Consider the following 18,707-nt stretch of genomic DNA (forward strand, 5'->3'; position numbering starts at 1 on the left):
CGCTCCTTCTCCGGAAGGAGGAGCTGAAAACCCGGAAAAAGGATCGGGGAAACTTTAGCGCAGCTGTGCGCTTGCGCATGGCGGGGGGCGGGGCGGGGCCGGAAACTAAAACCGGAGCGATTACGCTTCCGTTTCTGGTTTTCCTCTAGTGTTTAGGTTTCTTCGCCGCCGGCCAAGATGAACCGATTCTTCGGAAAAGCGAAACCCAAGGCTCCGCCACCTAGCCTGACTGACTGCATTGGGACGGTGGGCATTTGACTTTGTATACCTAGACCCAAGGCCTCTGACACTCCGATCCGCCCATCCGGAATTCCTACTCCACCCTATTCCTGGTTCGGGCCCATTAAACCTCGGTCTTCTTCATCCCCACACCTTTCATCCCTGTTTTCCAGGTCATTCCTGACCCCACAAACCAGAGACACCCTATTTTCATCACTCACCCTTACTGCGCTTAACCCTTTCTGATGCCCACTGTGCCCCTATCCATCCCTCTCGCTTTGGTCTTCACGTTCCAGCCTACCGTACTTAGGGTCCCTACACCCCACTTCGTCTAACCTGGCCTTTAAAAAAAAAATCCTATTTTCATTCCTCTTTCCTCGCCCATGTCAGGGTTAACATATCTGTACCTTAGTCCTGGATCGGAATAGCACAGAATTTTGGAGAAATGGCATTAGATCTTAACCGTAGCCTGTGTCCACTGGCCCATCCTGTGCTCCTTCATGCTGAGTCCCCAAACTGACTAGTCTCTCACTTGGGAAATCCCAAGCAGCCAAGTGATTCCCAAATTGTTTGTCTCCTTAGAATCTGGGAGGTGGGCGGTTCTGGGTGGAATCTCCCACCCTTAAGTAAACTCCTGTTTTCGGCCCTTGGCCATATTCTTCTTTCTGTTTTCTTCGTCTGTATTCCTTCTCCCTCCTGCCCCTTCCCGTGTAAATATATTACAGTAACTACCACTGTGTCTGACATTTTCCTCCAAGGTGGATAGCAGGGCAGAATCCATTGACAAAAAGATTTCCCGGTTGGACGCTGAGCTAGTGAAATATAAGGATCAAATCAAGAAGATGAGAGAGGGTCCTGCCAAGGTAAGGCTGGTGGCTACTGTTGTAGGAAGTGCTGTCTAGGGAACGGTGAAGGATACAGAAAAAAAATACACACAATCTGGTGAGGAGAAAATACATGCGGGGATGGATTCTTCTGAGAAGACCCAGTACAGTCAGATACAAGAGGGAATGCTGGGTTTCTTAATGTGGTAGGTAGAAGATGCTGATCGCGTCTCCAAAAGCCGGTAATGAGACTTGTCATGCTTTACTGGAAAACTCTCACTCTGGAGAGGACGGCTTGATTGTTCTCAGAATCCAGATGTGGTCCAGCTGGTTGGATTCAGGTAGATATAATACAGTGCCAGGCTGGGGAAAAGTCTTAAATTAGCATGTAGGACCAGTGTTCTAATACTATCACTACTTAGTAGACTATGGATATATCTATCTATCTTTTCTTCTTCCAACTCCGTAACTTATTAGCAGTGAGAACCAGCCCATCACTCGGCTTCTCGTCTGTTAGGATAATACCTGTCTTCTAGTGTGAGGATGGATAACAAGTCACCTACGTGGCACTATGTCAGGACATCGTAGTGTTTGATAAATTTGCCTGAAGAACCAGCAAGGAGGGGAAACAAAGGTTGATGTAGAGGTTGTCAGATTCTGAAAGGGAGAGATTGTGTGGCGGGGGGGTGGGGGGTGGGGAGGGTGGTTGGGGGGGTGCTGTTGTGAATTGTTTCTAACATGAGGACGTGCTAGAGGTTGGACATGCTGTGTTTAAATTGAGGGCAGCTGGCTATACACAGCGGGCACTTTTGGGGCTGGAAGTGGAAATAAAATTCACCAGGAAAAGCAAGAGTAGTCTAGGGCCCTGAGACATGGAGTGCAAAGGCGTGCTAAGGCGTCTCTGTGCTTGAGAGGGTGGAACAGACCCTAGGAGCCTCTGCGCCTACCATTTTGAAGAAGAAAGCAAGTAGGTGTGTACAAGTTTGAGCACATGGGAGACTTCCTTTGCCATATGTGTTCCCTCTTTTTTTTATTAAGTCTGTTTTTCTCCTCAGAACATGGTCAAACAGAAAGCCCTGAGGGTTTTAAAGCAAAAGCGGATGTAAGTCGTATGCGCCACCTCCTTTCTAAGAACAGTGCAAGCTAAAGTGAAGAGGTCTTCTGCTCTTCCCAGCTCTCATATCAGTTTCTAAGTATTCTCGATTTTCTTAAGAATTTTTTTTTTAAATTCGAATATTTAATGTTACTAACTTAAGTTTAGGTATCCATAGGCACCAGTGGCTCTACATCTGTAGAGTTTGGCTTTCCTATTGTGTAGTTAGTATGGCCTTTTTGGTTTTGTTGGTAAATACGGTCTTTTTGGTTTTGTTTGTAAAGTTAGGGGGGCTAAGTATTCATTCTCTCTCACCAGAGGAAATGTAAAGGCCCACAATTTGTTTTTGATTACTGTGTCCCAGTGTTTGTGCAAACCCCAATTAATATGTGGACTGCTTAGCCTATGAGATGATCCGAGGAGTTATGGAAGCTAGGTATAGTCAGCTTTTAATAAACCAGGAAAATTGTCAGCAGCTTTGCTTCAATTTTAAAATGACTTTGTAACATATCAGATGCTGTCTTCCATTTTTTAAAAATAGTAAATCACACTGGGGGAAAAAAAACTAGTAATGGCTAAAATGACGAAGATATGTTGCATTACAAATGTTACTTTCTTAGTAGTAATCGGTTTTAAAGTGTTTTTTTTCTTATGGAAAGAATACAACTTGGCTTTGATGCTCTAGGCCTGTAATCCCAGCACCTGAGAGCTAGAGGAAGAAAGCCCAGGAGCCTGCGAGCTTTGCCTACATGGAGAAATCAAGGCTAGCCTTGGCTACCTAAGACCCTGTTTGAAATGAAATAAGTAAATAAATATGGTATGTGAAGGCAAGAAGAGCAGGGATTCTTAGCTACCCTTACCTAGTAAATTCTAGACTGTCCTGCGCTATGAGTCCCTGCCTCAAAAAAATAAAAAGCAAAAAAGAAAAGGAATATAGATTTATTGCAGAAACTTGGAAAATATATCAAACAGAAGTAAAGTAAATTTATCTAGATTCTTAGGAAACTAAGATTATAATGTGCCTTCTATATAAGCTATCCTTTTCCCCCCTGCCTATTTCTGTTTATAGAGAGAGGGTTTTGCCCAGGCTAGCCCCCAGCCCCAATCCCCTGGCTCAGCCTCCCAAGTGCGAGGATTATAACTGTGTGCCACCATTTCTAATAGAATGGAATCATCTGCCAATTTCCTGAATCACGAATTGCCTATTTTTCTACTGCTAATTAGGTGGTTTCCAAATATGTGTAAAGACATGGTGACATAAGGGGTTTTTTGGACATACTATTATAAAAATGATAGAAAACTTAATTTTAAAAGTATTTTGAAATTAATAAAATATATTTTTAAAACGTATTTCGAGCATCAGACATTATATTAAGTCCACTGGATAACCTAATTATGCATACAGGGTTATTTTGAGTCTACCTGAAAAACCTTTAGCTATATATATGAAGACCCTTAAAAAAAAACAAAACAGTCTTACCTCCTTCCTCAAGAGTTCCACTTCTGGGAATTCATCTTGGGAAATCGTTAGAGAAATATAAATAAGACGAAATAAGATATGGAGCAAGGCCAGGGGTGGTGAGACACACCTATGTTACCAGCATTTGGGAAGCTGAAACAGAAAGATCACCACAAGTTTGAGGCTGGCCTGGACCATAAGACCCTTTCTCAAAACCAGAAAAAAGGAGCAAACACTGTGTGTTAGGTGAGGATAGTTAAAACTCAAGTGTATGCAAGGGGAAAAGACTGGAGGGATTTTGTAAGCGTGGGTCGTTCTTAAATGGTTTTGGTTTTGCTTATTTGTGTTAAGGGTGCGTCTTCCTAAGGATTTATCTCTGGCTCACATTTCTACTTTTCACTTGACTCCAAAAAGGTATGAGCAGCAGCGAGACAACCTTGCCCAACAGTCCTTTAACATGGAGCAGGCTAATTACACCATCCAGACACTGAAGGACACCAAGACCACGGTATGCCCAAAGCTCCTTTTCCCATCTTAATTTGTTGTTGTTTTTCGAAATAGGGTTTCTCTGTGTAGCCTTGGCCGTCCTGGACTTGCTTTGTAGACCAGGCTGGCCTCGAACTCACAGCGATCTATCCGCCTGCCTCTGCCTCCCGAGTGCTGGGATTAAAGGCGTGCGCCACCACGCCTGGCTCCTGTGGTTTTCAAAAGATGGTTCAGCAGACATGACTTTCTGTGTTTAGATATTTTGCCTGCATGTGTACCTAGTGCCAAAGGAAGTCAGAAGAGAGCATCATGTCCCCTGGATTTAGAGTTACAGATGGTTACGGGCTTGTGGATGCTGGGACTCAAACCCAAGTCCTGGGCAAAAGCAGCAGATGCTCTGCACCACTGAGACATCTCTCCAGCGCAAACATGACTTCTCAAGACAGTGTGTCTTCTGGGCTGGAGACAACACAGTGGCGGGATGGTCGCCTAGCATGCATGAGGGCCTGGCCTCAGCTCCTCAGTACTTGAAAATAAAGCAACAACTACATATGCTTTCTTTTACCTGCTTTTAGGTTGACGCCATGAAATTGGGAGTAAAGGAAATGAAGAAGGCGTACAAGCAAGTGAAAGTTGACCAGATTGAGGTGAGCTGTCCATCTGCTGGCTTTTGGGAGATGTGTCCTTGCCGCAAGGTTGAGAATAAGTGTGTGTAGTGAGACGCACAAGAAAGGGATGAAACCCTGGGCCTGCTGTTTGCTAGTGTTGTGGCTTTAGGAAGGGGCACCAGACTTGTCAGTTTCCTCACTGCTCATGCAAAGACCCCAGCGCCACACACAATTGTCACTCAGGTAAAACAAGCGAACTTTCATCAGTTTGACCCATTAAGAAAAAGGATCTTGCAAGGAAAATCAAAGGCTGGCTTTGAACCTGTGATCTCTTGGTTCAGCCTTCTGAGTGCTTAGTGGTGTGCACCAAGAACGTTACATGAGGATGTGTGTGTAAAGTGGCTAGCACGGTTTCTTGCCAAGTTAGTCCTCTTTTACAGTAATTTTCTTTACATTTTGGTAATAAATTATTAGCTTCTTGAAGTTCGTATTTTTTTTAGGGTTTATATTTTGGTTCAGGAAGGAAAAACCCATGAGCCTGGCTGTCAGGTAAACTTCCCACATGGCAGGCTGGCACACACACACACGTACAGATACCTACAAATAAAAATGTATTCTTGCTGTTGTTGTTGTTGTTTGAGACAGGGTCTCTCTATATAGCCCTGGTTGTCCTGGAACTCACTGGATAGACCAGGCTGGCCTCAAACTCACACAGCTCCTCCATCCTCTGCCTCCTAAGTGCTAGGACTAAAGGTGTACACCATTACAACTGGCCTGAAGTCATTTTTTTTTTAAGGATAAAAACAGATTAAACACACATAAATTTAAAAAGTTGGAGCCATAAAACAATAAAAATGTTTTATAATTATAATAGAAAAATAACCCTAAGAAGATTTCAAAGTTTATAGCTTAGCCAAAAGATACAGATACGGGTCTGTCATGCTGACAGCCATTAGGGGCAGCAAAGGATAATGGGAAGGAGCTAGGGAGACATCCGAAAAGACAATGAAGTTAAATGTGGTGGTACACATGTGTAAGGCTGAGGCAGGAGGATTGCCCCAAGTGCAAGGCTAGCCTAGGGGGTATCGTAAGCTCTGGAAGAGCCTGGGCTACACAACTACATCCTGTCTCAAAGCCAGGCCTGAGCTGAGAAGATAGTTGAGTGGTTAAGCGCGTGTGCTGCTCTTCCAAGGACCCGAGTTTAGTCCCCAGCATCCACGTCAGAGCAGCTCACAGGCACCGGGAACTCTCACTCCAAGGGATCCAACACCCTCTCCTGGCCTCGGAAGAGGCTGCATGCACATGCATCAACCCATATGCAGACATGCATGGACACATAACTACAAACAAAATTAAAATCTTAAAAACCAACCAAGCAAATGAAAGAAAGAAGCCAGAATGAGCAAACTTTCTCTTATGTTCATATTAAATAGGCCTCATAGAAACCACAAGAGAGAAGCTGGGCTTTGCTGGCGCTTCTGGCCCATGAGCTATTTCTGTCTCTCCCATCAACCCCAACTCCCTTTTTAAGCTTTTTTTATCTTTTTATTCCTCAGAACATTAGGGCATCTGTGCTTTTTAGATTAACACTTCTGTTTATGTTTGCTTTTGTTTGTGCAGTATTGAATTTTAAGGTAGATTAATCTGATACTTTGTGTGGTGACTTTTTTTTCCTTTCTGTGTCTATACTAGATTCTGTAAGCTGCATGGTGGTATAGGCCTATAGTATCAGCACTAGGAAGGCAGAGGCAGAAGAACCAGAAGTTCAAGGCCAGCATAGACCACAAAGCTGTCCACAAAAAAGTAAAAAAAAAAAAAAAGAAAGAAAGAAAGAAAAAAGAAAAAGGAAATCTTACTCACCAAATGATTTGAGAAGACCCCTCCCCTTTTTTCTGGAGACAGGGCCTTACCATGTGGGTGTGACTGGTCTAGAACTCATGACAATCCCCCTGCCTCAGCCTTAAAGTATTGGGAGTCCCATGCCTAGCTTGGGAAGCTTCCTCACATGTTACACCATGAACATGGTTGGGATCCTCCCCTGTGACTTCCGGTCCTCTTTGTGTTTACCCGGGCTTCTCCATGGCAGGCCGACTCATGCACCGCGGCGGTTTGACACTCAGCAGTGCAGAAAAGCACTCTACTCCGCATTCTCCACTTTCATAGGGAAGACAAGCTAGGTTGCCAGGAAAGAATTCACAAATGACTTTGTTGCTCTAGAAGTTGTGGTGGGGTAGTTTCTGCAAACACCACAGTCAGTGGTGTTGTTCCAGGGCAGGCAAGAAGGAAATTTGGTTCAGCATGACTCAGTAGCCGGTGTTGGGTCAGACATCAGGATTTGGACACCACAGGCTTTATTGGAGGCATTTTCAAGCACAGTACAATTTGGAAAAAAGATCCCTGCTGATAATTAGCTCCATCCCAAGTGTAAAACAGAGTTTAAGACATGATAGCATTGAAGTTCTTAGAAAGTGTAAGTGTCATTTTATAACGATAGGTTCTATAAATTAACTAAGGAAGCAGGCTTGAAGTCAAATGCTCATGATGAGGGTCTCTGGGAGCCTTGTGGCCTGCCTGTGCAGGGAGTGCAGAGGTCACCAGGCTGTCCGCCACCTCTGCCTCCACCCTGCTGGGCAGAAAACAGGCTATACATCTTTCCCTTTGGAGAGACAACCCTTTGCGGTTAACATTCCTGCCTTCCCAGTGCTTATCCAAGAACACAAGTCCCTACATGCCTCCTACAGGAAATACCAGTTCTTACGGCCTCACGCTCCCTGCCTAGAAAGAACATGCTGATGTTTGGCCTGCTTCTTTTGGTGGTGGTGGTACTGGAGAGTGAACATTGAACATGGGGCCTTGTACATGCTAGGCAAGTGCTATGCCTCCTCTCTCCCACTTTCTAAAATTCATTTAGCTTTTTGGCTTTTTGCTTTGTTTTGTTTTGTCTTGGTTTTGGTTTGTTTGTTTTTGTTGTTGTTGTTGTGTGTTTTGTTTTGTTTTTGAGACACCCTTGACTGTCCTGGACTTGCTTTTGTTGACCAGGCTGGCCTTGAACTCACAGCAATCCGCCTGTCTCTGCCTCCCAGGTGCTGGGATTACAGGCGTGCACCACCACTCCAGGCTTAAAATTCATTTAGTTTTTAGACAAGGTCTCACTAAGTTGCCCAAGCTGGCCTTAAAATAAGTACACACACATATATATATATATATATATATATATATATATATATATATATATAAAATTTCAATAAATTTTGTAGTAGCTATATGAAATATGGCTCTTAATGATCCCATTTTAAAAAAAGGTTTACAGCAGGGTGTGGTGGCGCACTCCTTTAATCCCAGCACTCAGGAGGCAGAGGCAGGCGGATCTCTCTGAGTTCGAGGCCAGCCTGGTCTACAAAGCGAGTTCAGGACAGCCAGGGCTCCACAGAGAAACCCTGTCTCAAAAGAACCGAAAAAAGTTCTAAAAGTTTTAAAAAGCTTACTTATTTTTATCTAACGCATGTGAGTATTTTGTCTGCATGTATGTATGTGCACTCTGTGTGTACCTGGCCAGAGGAGGTATCAGATCCACTGGAACTGGAGTTGTAAGTAGTTAGTGCCCCCCTCTCTTTAAAAGATTGTCTTCATTCATTAACAATAATTTGAAATAAAACCAAAGAGATGAAATTCCTTAAATTCTATGGTAGTGTAAGATTTAAACTATATATATACATGTGTGTCTGAGGAGGAGTGTATACGTGTGAGTCAGTGCAGTTGGCCTTAGAGCCCAGAAGAGGGCGCCAGGCCACCTGTATCTGGAGTTAGTGTCTCCCTCCTGGATGCTGGGAACCATGCTCAAGTCCTTGGAAGAATCGTGTGTGGTCTTAACCAGGAACTATCTCTTAGTCCAATAATCCCATTTTTTAAATGAGAAAAATAGAGCTGAGGGTAGAGCTCAGTGGTTGAGCACCTGCGACCATGATCAAGAGTCTGGCTTCCATCCCAGCACCACCAGAATGGTAGGCGGGACTTAGGGTTTTGGTTGTAGTTGTTAAGATTTTTAAATTTTTGCCGGGCGGTGGTGGCGCACGCCTTTAATCCTAGCACTTGGGAGGCAGAGGCAGAGGCAGAGGCAGGTGGATCACTGTGAGTTCGAGGCCAACCTGGTCTACAAAGTGAGTCCAGGACAGGCAAGGCTAATATAGAGAAACCCTGTCTTGAAAAACCAAAAAAAAAAAAAAAAAAAGATTAAAAAATTTTTTATTTGATGTGTATTAGTGTTTGCCTGTATGTCTGCACCATCTACCTCACAGGGACATCAGATCCTTGGGACTGGAGCTTTGTTTTTGTTTTATTTATTTATTTTTATTTATTTATTTATTTATTTTTTATGTGCATTGTATGTCTACGGGTGTCAGATTTTGGAGTTACAGACAGTTGTAAGCTGCCATGTGGGTGCTGGGAATTGAACCCGGGTCCTCTGGAAGAACAGTCAGTGCTCCCAACCTCTGAGCCATCTTTCCAGCTCAGGACTGGAGTTGCATGTGGGTGCTGGGAATCAAATGCAGGGCATGTGGAAGAGCAGCCGCTGGCTAACCCAGTGCTGTTAACCACTGGGCCGTCTCTCGAGTCCCCACAAGGCTTAGATACTAAGCAGTGCCAAGACTTGTGCTGGGCCTGCAGCTCTGTGATGGAGTTCTTGCTGAGCATGCCTAAGCTGCCCCTGCCCCCCAGTCAGTTTCCAGCACCACCACCATCAAGATTAAGTTCAATTTCAAATACTGAGGAGATAAGAAAAGTGGAAGCCGGAAATTGGGCCTGGTGGCATACACCTTAAACCCAGAATTTGGAAGGTGGAGAGTGAGGAAGTTAAGGTCATCCCTAATTCATTACAAAGTGCATTTGAGGTCAGCCTGGGCCACCATCAGGAGTCCTCTGAGCATCTCCTCAGGTGACTGAAGCCTTTCTAGCGGCTGTCGGGTAGAGAGGTGAACTGATGATTACTGAGAACGGCTTATGTAGTTGGCATTTTCAGTTTCTCACTCCGGGCCAGTGAGATGGCCCAGCAGGTGAGTGCACATGTCGCCAAGGCTGATGGACCTGAGTTCACTCTGCGACCCACACGGTGGAGGGAGAGAGCCAACTCCAACAGGTTGTGCTGACTTCTGCTTGTGCACTAATGGCACATGCTCTGATATCCGTGCACATACACATACAAACACATGCATATAAACAAATAAATAAAATTTAAAAAACAATTTTTAATTCTCATCTCTAAAGGAAACCGTTGAGGCTGAGACTAAGTAGAGGAAGATAGTAGGAAAATGAGGGAAAGCCTCATCATGGAAGCCCATTTGGGGACCCTTACCTGCTGCAGGGACCTACTATCTCCTCTCAAAACCTTGCTTCCTTACATGTCAAACAACAGTAGTAGTAGTAGTAATAGTAATAATGATGAGGAAGAGGAGGAGGAGGCTGGAGGGATGGATCAGCAGTTCAGCACTTACTGCTCTTACAGAGGACCAGAGTCCAGCGTTTGTGTCCCACAACTGCCTATAACTCCAGCTCCAGGGGATCTGTCAACTCTTCGGCCTCCTCAGGCACCTGCAGGCACATGCATATGCACATACACAGATCCACAAATAACTATGTTAACGTAAGAGTCTGGAGCAGGGGCCGCCAGTGTCACATCAGGCTGAGGTTGAGGAGATGAACGAGGAAGATATACGGCTCTCAGGCAGACGGAGGAGGAGCAGAGGAGACTCAGGAGGCGGAAGCCAAAGTGGAGGGGACTCAGGTAGCCGGCAAAAAGGAAGCTGTTCCTTGTATCTGTTAGCACCTGCTGTACGTTATTATAATAAACTACTGCGTAAAAAAAAAATTATACAATGGCTCACTGTCTCTAGTTTTCATTCAGCTCAGCCTACCTCAGCTATGAGTTTAAAGTAAACTGAGTCTGGAATCCTGCTAGAGCCTGCTGTCCCACTTTGTTGTGCTCTGAATTCTGTGTCACCTTAAGTTAAAACCAACTTCTTTTTTTGTTTTGTTTTTGTTTTTTTCCAGACAGGGTTTCTCTGTGTAGCCTTGGCTATCCTAGACTTGCTTTGTTGACCAGGCTAGCCTCGAACTCACAGTGATCCACCTGCCTCTGTCCCCCAAGTGCTAGGATTAAAGGCGTGCGCCACCACGCTCAGCCTAAACCAACTCATTTAAAGGCTAAGGAAGAAAGAAAACCCTGTCATCTGTATTTCTATAGGATTTACAAGACCAGCTGGAAGATATGATGGAAGATGCAAATGAAATCCAGGAAGCACTGGGCCGCAGCTACGGCACCCCAGAGCTGGATGAGGATGACCTGGAAGCAGGTGAGTGTGTGCTGTGCAGTGTGCATCAGCTTCCACCGGAGAGCCCAGCTTTTTGCTGGGCATGGTGGCACATGCCTTTAGTCCCAACACTCAGGTGGCAGAGACAAGCAGATCTCTGTGAGTTCAAGGCCAGCCTGCTCTACAGATTGAGTTCCAGGATAGCCAGGGCTATGTAGAGAGACTCTAGTCTTAAAAAAAAAAAACAGTTCCTGTCAGGATCCTGGAGGTGTTGGTTATGGTACAGGCTGCAGACAAAGTGCCTGTGAGACCCCTGCATCCTCTCTGCTGCCTCTGCAGCAGCACTGGGATGGAGAAACTGCCAAGACTCACTGTGCTTGGTGTCTGTGTCTTCAGCTTAGTCTTTTCCCCTATTGTTCTCCTTGACTTGGGATATTTTATGGTACTAGGGTTTGAACCCTCTGGGATAGATTCAGCATTGAAGAAAACAATGTGAGCCCAGCATTCATTTTGAAAAAATTTTTATTACTTTATTATTTTGGTTTTTTGAGACAGGATTTCTCTATGTAGCCTTGCCTGTCCTGGACTCACTTCGTAGACCAGACTGGCCTCAAACTCACAGTGATCCGCCTGCCTCTGCCTCCCTGAGTGCTGGGATTGCAGGCACTTGGCTTACATTATTTATTTATTGGGGGAGTGCATGTTGGTGTCCTGCCATGCTTGTGGAGGTCAAAGGACACTTTGCAGGAGTCGCTTCTCTCTACCATGCAGGTCCCAGGAATTAACTCAGGTCATGGGGCTTGCCAGATGGTGCCTTTACCTGGTTAGCTGTTTCACCAGCCTGACCCCTGTATTTACAAAACCTCTCCACTAGCAGTGAGAAAAATATACACTGGTTGGATTCCCATCTGTAAGCACACACATGACTGAGAAGAAGGATAAGATGCCATTGAAAGCACAGGGACTCTAACCTGGTAGTGGCAGGGGACAAGCATGGGACCTGTGGCTGAGGAGGGATTGCTGTGAGAAACGGGGAGGGCCATTGAGTGGGCTTAGGGAGAAGAAAAGCTATCGCCGTAGTCACATGACGAGTGGCCTGGACGAGTGTGATGTTAGCAGAGGCAGAGAGAAAGGGACGATTGGTTGGACGGCTGAACCAGCCCATACTGGAGTTTCTTGGCTCTCTTCCCACTCTGCCTTTCCTCTCCTTCCCTCCTTGTTCTCTGCAGGTTTCATTTTTACTTAGAACATTTTTCCATTAGCTTAGTTTTAAGTCTTTCTGTCTTGAGTTTTCCGTGATGCCCCCCGGCCTGCGGCTGCCGTCCCCCACAGCTCTAGTGTTTCCCTCAGTTAGTCCTCCAGCCTGAGGTCATGTACTGTTCAATCGTCCTGTGCGGCCTTGCACTGCTTTGCGTTAAGTCTGTCAGTGAGTGAGATTTGTCTTTTTCTTTTTCCTTTTTTTTTTTTTTTTACACATAAGTGTTACAATTATCTAGTTTGAATTAGCCTAGCTTTGCCATCAAGTCTGGGACCCTGTAAACCTGTAGGGAACCGATTGACTGTTTTGTTTTCTTTTTTCATAAATGTTATGTACTTACTAGTTTCCTTGAAATCTTCTTATAATGGTCACCTTTCACTGTACAGCTGAAAATTAATCCCTTCCCCATGGTGGGTGGGTCTCTGAGTTCCAGGCCAACTGGGGTGACACACTGAAACCCTATGTTAAAAAACAAATGGAAAGATTAAGAATTGAATGAGGGGCTGGAGAGATGGCTCCGTGGTTAAGAGCACTGTCTGCTCTTCCAAAGGACCCGGGTTCAATTCCCAACCACATGGCAGCTCACAGCTGTCTGTAATTCCACTTCCAATGGCTCTGATACCCTCACACTAAAATAAAATTTTAAAAATTTTTTAAAAAATTGAATGAGTCCGCCATATGTACTCATTACAGATCATTTGGCTAGCTCTGCGACACGAGAGGCCAGCTTCTCTTCACTTGTGTCTATAGTGCAGCCTGTTTCTTTTCAGAGTTGGATGCTCTGGGCGACGAGCTGCTGGCCGATGAGGATAGCTCTTACCTGGACGAAGCCGCGTCTGCACCTGCAATTCCAGAAGGCGTTCCCACTGACACGAAAAACAAGGTATTGTCTGCCCTTGCGTTTATACTTAAGTTATTGCCTATAGTGTAAACAGTCTAACAGAACGTTAACTGATGTGTCCACGGGTGGGGCGCTCGCTTTTCAAGGTTTATCTATTTTCTGTGTATGTAACTAAATATTTCTATGCAACATAGTGAAGGTTTTATGTCCACCAATCTGGAAATCTGAAATACAGTCTTAAGTTTCACAGCCCCGATGATTATCTTGGAAACCCTTGGCAGTCCAGTTGTCCTGCACTGGGCAACTAATTACCTGCATTACTAGTGCCACTGAGGCTAAGGAATATTTTGTTTTTCCTGGTAGTGAGGGCCTTGTGCCTGCTGAGCAAGCACTCTTCCATTGGAGCTATGTCTTCTTTTGAGACAGGGGCTCATTAGGTTGTCTAGGCTGGTCGTGAGCTTTCAGGCTCTGCCGCTAGGCCAGCTGTCTTTATATACACAATGGCAGTTTGTACAATATATGTAACCAACTTGTAAGCTAGCACTGGGTACTATTCTACAGGCTTTACCATTTCCTAGGAAAGCATTATGACACATGTATTAGCCTTGCTTAGTGGAAGTAGTAGTTGGGTTTTTTGGGGGGGGAATTTTTTGGTGCTGGAAAATTATCTTAAGGCCTCACATATGTTAGGCAAACACATTATACCGAGTAATATTCCCAGCCTGGTTTGTTTGTTTGTTTGTTTGTTTGTTTGTTTGGTTTGGGTTTTTGAGACAGGGTATCTCTGTTTACCCTTGGCTGACTGGACTTACTTTGTAGACCAGGCTGGCCTCACCGGAAATCCATCTGCCTCTGACTCTGAGTGCTGGGATTAAAGGCATGCACCACCGTGCCAGCTTCCCAGTCTGTTTGTTTGTTTGGTTTTGTTAACTTAATTTAGAGACAGGGTCTCAGGTGTCCTTTACTCCTGAACTCAAGCAGTCATTTGGCTGTATCCTCTCAAGGAGCTGGGCCTGTAGGCAATCCACTTCTCTACTTAGCTTTTGAGTGCTTGTGTTAAAGAGGCAAATTGGCTCAGTAGTTGAGTGTTTGCTGTCTTGCAGAGGACCTGAGTTCAATTCCCAGCACCCACATGTTGCCTCACACCCACCTGCACCTGCAGTCCCAGGGGGTCCGATGCCTTCTGACCTTCGCAGGCACAAGACGTGCACACGGTGCACAGACATACACACAGGCAACTCATACACATAAAACCAATACTGGGGACAGGGAAGGAGAGAGGAGAAAGAGCGCCCCACTCTGGACACACTAGCTAATTATGTATTGGATTGCTCAAACTATGAAGTACAAAATTTAAGTATAAAAATAAGTAAGGCTAGGCTGTAGCTCATTGGACAGAGTGCTTGCCTACCCCTCACAAAGCCCTGGATCCAATCCCCAGTGCCTCATAGAGCAGGTGTGCTGCCATGACCTGTGATCCCAGTAGTGGAGAGGTAGAGGCAGGAGAATTCGAAGTTCAAGACCATCCTTAGCTACACTGTGAGTTGGAAGCCAACCTGAGGTACATGAAGACCCTGTTTGCGCGTGCGAGAGAAGTCTTACTGATAGAAAGATCCTAGTTCGACAAAGGAAGAGAATCAGGGTTCCCCACCCTGAGATCACTGAGCTGTTTGAGCTTTTCTATTCCTTGCATAGATAAAGTATCTCACAAGATTATGGTTTAGAGCAATTTAGGTCTTGTATGCAAAGGTCATAAAACCCTATTTTATACTGGATAATTGTCCTCATAGACAGTACTTCACTGCTTATAAAATCTCACTCCTTCTTAGTTGCCAGTAGAATGTATAATTTGACACTGGGTGTTTACAGCTCTGGTTTCGTCTCCTCATAAGCTTACTGAGTACTCAGTACAGTTAACAGAATGTTTGAGTGGGGTCCATCCTAAACCTGCCTTTACTAACTATGTAATTCTGAGCAAATTAGAAATTCATATGTTAGGGTTACTATGCTATCATAAAACACCATGACCAAAAGCAAACTGGGGAGGAAAGAGTTATTTGACTTATTCTTCCACACTGAAGGGCAAGACCACTAACAGGGCAGGAACCTAGTGACAGGAGCTGACACAGGCCATGGAGGGTGCCGCTCACTGGCTCGTTCTCCATGGTTTGCTCAGCCTGCTTTCTTTCTTTCTTTCTTTCTTTTTTTTTTTTTTTTTTTTTTTTTTGGTTTTTCGAGACAGGGTCTCTCTGTGTAGGCGTGGCTGTCCTAGACTCGCTTTGTAGACCAGGCTGGCCTCCTCACAACGATCCACCTGCCTCTACCTCCTGAGTGCTGGAATTACAGGCATGCGCCACCATACCCTGCTGCAGCCTGCTTTCTTACGGCACCCAGGACCACCTGCCCAGGAATGGCACCGCCTACAGTGGGCTCAGCCATCCCTCATTAGTCATTAATTAAGAAAATGTTCACTAGGCTTGCCTACAGCTTGATCTTATGGGGGCATTTTCTCAACTGAGGTTCCCTCCTTTTGGGTGACTATAGCTTGTATCGACTTAACAAACAAGCCAGCACAGCTCTAAATGTTACTTTCCCTCGCTGTAAAATATGCGGGGCAACAGGTGGTGGGCAGAGTTTCATAGTCTTCATAGGCGGTCTGTGAATGTGTTTCTCCTTGAATGTGCCTCTCCCTTGAGCTCAGAGTAGGTGGTCTCAACTTCAACTTCTACCCACTCCGTTCCATCACCTGACTTCTTAAAGTCCCAGGTGCACAGATTGCTTTAGATAATTATGTAATTATCTACTATTTAGTAATTATGCTGAAGCTATTTTTGTGAACACTAGTGTGACTCGCCTTTGCAGTTTCCTAGTAACAAGTCCCTGAAGCATCTGTGTTGTTTTCACTCAGAGCCTCACACGTACGAGGCAAGTGTTCTTCACTGTGCTGTGTCTCCAGCTCTTTGCATTCTTAGGACACAGGTCACTGTGTGTGGGACTCTTAGCAGTACCGGCTGGTTAGGGGCAAAGCGTGGTGTGAGGCGTGACTGGCCACCTGAGACACTGCCCTCCAAGGGTTTCTCTGGGTTGACTCTTGTATATTTCCTCCTCCTTGTATCCTCACCCTGCAGCAGGCCTCCTCCTCGGATCCTTTTTAGTTCTTTTCCTTTTTCGTCAACCGGCTTTTGCCTTTCATGGAAAGCCCATCGCAGCTTCTGCTTGGGATTTGGTCCTGATTGTTTGAATACTTGAATGTGACTTTTGACCACTAAATGTAATAAGTTGTACATTTTGACGCCCTGATCCTCAATTTCTTCTCACAGGATGGAGTACTGGTGGATGAATTTGGATTGCCACAGATCCCAGCTTCATAGACTTGCAGCATCCAGCACACGATGTGAAAACAACAACATCATCAGTGTGTTCTGGGACTAGGAAATATTTCCCAATTCGCCAAACAGACTTAGGTTTCTTTCCTTTCTTTGAAGGAAAAGCTAATTACACTGCTCCTGTATTTTTATTTTTTCCGTTAGGAACTTCATTGCTTAGGGGAAGCTTTTACTAAAATTTGATTCTTTTTTTTTTTTTTCTCTCTCTCTCTCTCTCTCTTGGGAAAGACTAACTGAAAAGTACCTTTGACTCTGTATGACTTATTTTCATTCATTAACAATAATTTGAAATAAAACCAAGGAGATGAAACTCTCTAAATTCTATGGTAGTGTAAGTGCAGCCTCAGTGTGACTTGATACATTGATAAGGTAAAGATTATTAATGAGACTGAGACTGTTGATAGTATGCTTCAAAATCATTGTCTATTGTGATGTTGTAGGTGGGTTTAAGTGACGGCCTCTCTTGGTAGGTTCTGTTGTGTCACGTGAGTGAGTCATTACTCTGTCTAATGTTGGAATGAACTGTCACTACTGTATCATGAGTTGCTATTTTGATTCCATGGTTCCCTCAGTATTATAGCCTGACTTGTAATGAATAATGAATATTTCTTGATATTTAATGTATAGGACATTTATTTATACTCAATAAATATTTTTCAAAAGGATATAGTTGTAATATCACTTTAGCCTAAAACCTCCACTACAAATCCAAGCTTAACCAGTAGCCTTGAGATACAAAAGAGAGAGCAGCGAGCAGCCTGAGCCTGGGCTCTGGGCGTATCTTTCTTAAAATACTGTTTCCTTTCTTTCTTTTTTTTTTTTTTTTTAGAAAAATATTTATTTATTTATTATGTATACAGTGTTTTGACTGCATCTACCCCTGCATGCCCAAAGAGGACACCAGATCTCATTATAGATGGTTGTGAGCCACCATATGGTTGCTGGGAATTGAACTCAGGACCTTTGGAAGAACTAGCAGTACTCTTAACCACTGAGCCATCTCTCCAGCCCCTAAACTACTATTTCTTATTAGCACAGTTGTGCTGGCCTCACTAAGGCCCTCGTGCATAAGTGAGGAACTAGTCCTAAGTACTTGGTTAACTCTAGTGTGCTCTTCTCCCGTGAGGGACTGACAATAAAAGAAAACCCAGAACACCGTCCTCATGAACTACCTACACTGCTGAACCCAGCGTTTCTGCAGGAGCAGCCAGTGCTCTGAACACTGAGCCAGCTCTCCTGCCCCCAACCTCAGGGTCTTTCCTGATCTCTCTTTGGTGATTACTCTTGACAGTCAGCCTGGTGGGAGTTAGAATCGTCTAGGAGACAAGCCTCTGCACATGACTGTGAGAGCAGGTCATGGAGGTAGAAGGCTCGCCCTAACTGCTGTGGCGGGATTCCCTGGGGTGGGGTCCCTGGGATGGGGTCCGATGGGCACAAGCGTTCATCACTCTTTGCTTCCTGAGTCCTGATGCCGTGTATCAGCTGCCTCCAGCTTCTGCACCGTGACTTCCCCGCCCTAATGGGCTGTGACCTTTCTTTTTAGTCAACTGTTTTGTCACAGCAACCAGGCAAGTAGCTGATATGTTTTCCTTTTTTCTTTTTCTTTTTTTATTTTATTTATTTATTATCTTTTTGGTTTTTTGAGACAGGGTTTCTCTATGTAGCCTTGCCTGTCCTGGACTCGCTTTGTAGACCAGGCTGGCCCGAACTCACAGCAATCCACCTGTCTCTGCCTCCCAAGTGCTGGGATTAAAGGCGTGCGTCACCACGCCCGGCCATTTTCCTTTTTTTTAAAACCAACTTTTAATGAATCCATTCCCTCTCCAGCCTGGCTTGGCAATTCATGTTGTGGTGTCTGTGGAACAAATCAATAAATATACATTGAATATTGGCTGCTTCAAACTCTATAACAGCCCAGGGACTATGAAGTGTAGTCAGCCCTCCCTTCAGAAACTCACTGCCTGGTTTCCAGTGGGGCTAGGGCATACCTGTGACCCACAAACCTCAAGGCTTCCTCAAGAAGCCTTCCTTGGTTTTCCTGACTTGTCTGAATTTTTCTAGTTATCTAGCCTCTTCGTCTCTTGCATGGATTCTTCTTTCTCACTCAGCCCCTGAGGTGTTTCTTCTATTATAGTTATAATGTATACTCAATTAGTACATATTGCTTATGTACTCAAATACGCATTAGTACATATTACTGTATTAGTACATAATATGTCCTAATGACC

At 44.7% G+C, this 18,707-nt stretch overlaps 1 protein-coding gene across 1 annotated transcript; it reads left to right on the forward strand.

Annotated features, from left to right (window-relative positions):
- Window positions 1–72: 72 nt before the first annotated feature.
- Window positions 73–17,144, forward strand: CHMP5 (charged multivesicular body protein 5). Its single transcript, XM_084775843.1, has 8 exons — window positions 73–246; window positions 978–1,082; window positions 2,099–2,145; window positions 4,010–4,103; window positions 4,657–4,728; window positions 10,928–11,036; window positions 13,023–13,135; window positions 16,414–17,144. The coding sequence occupies exons 1-8, from the start codon at window positions 178–180 to the stop codon at window positions 16,462–16,464; spliced, it is 660 nt and encodes a 219-aa protein (XP_084631969.1). The 5' UTR covers window positions 73–177; the 3' UTR covers window positions 16,465–17,144.
- The last annotated feature ends 1,563 nt before the right edge of the window (window positions 17,145–18,707 follow it).

This window comes from Acomys minous, assembly GCF_964271855.1.
Source record: "Acomys minous genome assembly, chromosome: 1".
In the NCBI taxonomy this organism is placed as follows: Eukaryota; Metazoa; Chordata; class Mammalia; order Rodentia; family Muridae; genus Acomys; species Acomys minous.

Bases quoted from the DNA above. Each gene is read 5' to 3' on its own strand.
- CHMP5 (XM_084775843.1), top strand. From the start codon at position 178: ATGAACCGATTCTTCGGAAAAGCGAAACCCAAGGCTCCGCCACCTAGC. The intron at 2,146-4,009 runs GTAAGTCGTATG...GACTCCAAAAAG, and splicing joins GTTTTAAAGCAAAAGCGGAT to GTATGAGCAGCAGCGAGACA. The intron at 4,104-4,656 runs GTATGCCCAAAG...ACCTGCTTTTAG, and splicing joins TGAAGGACACCAAGACCACG to GTTGACGCCATGAAATTGGG.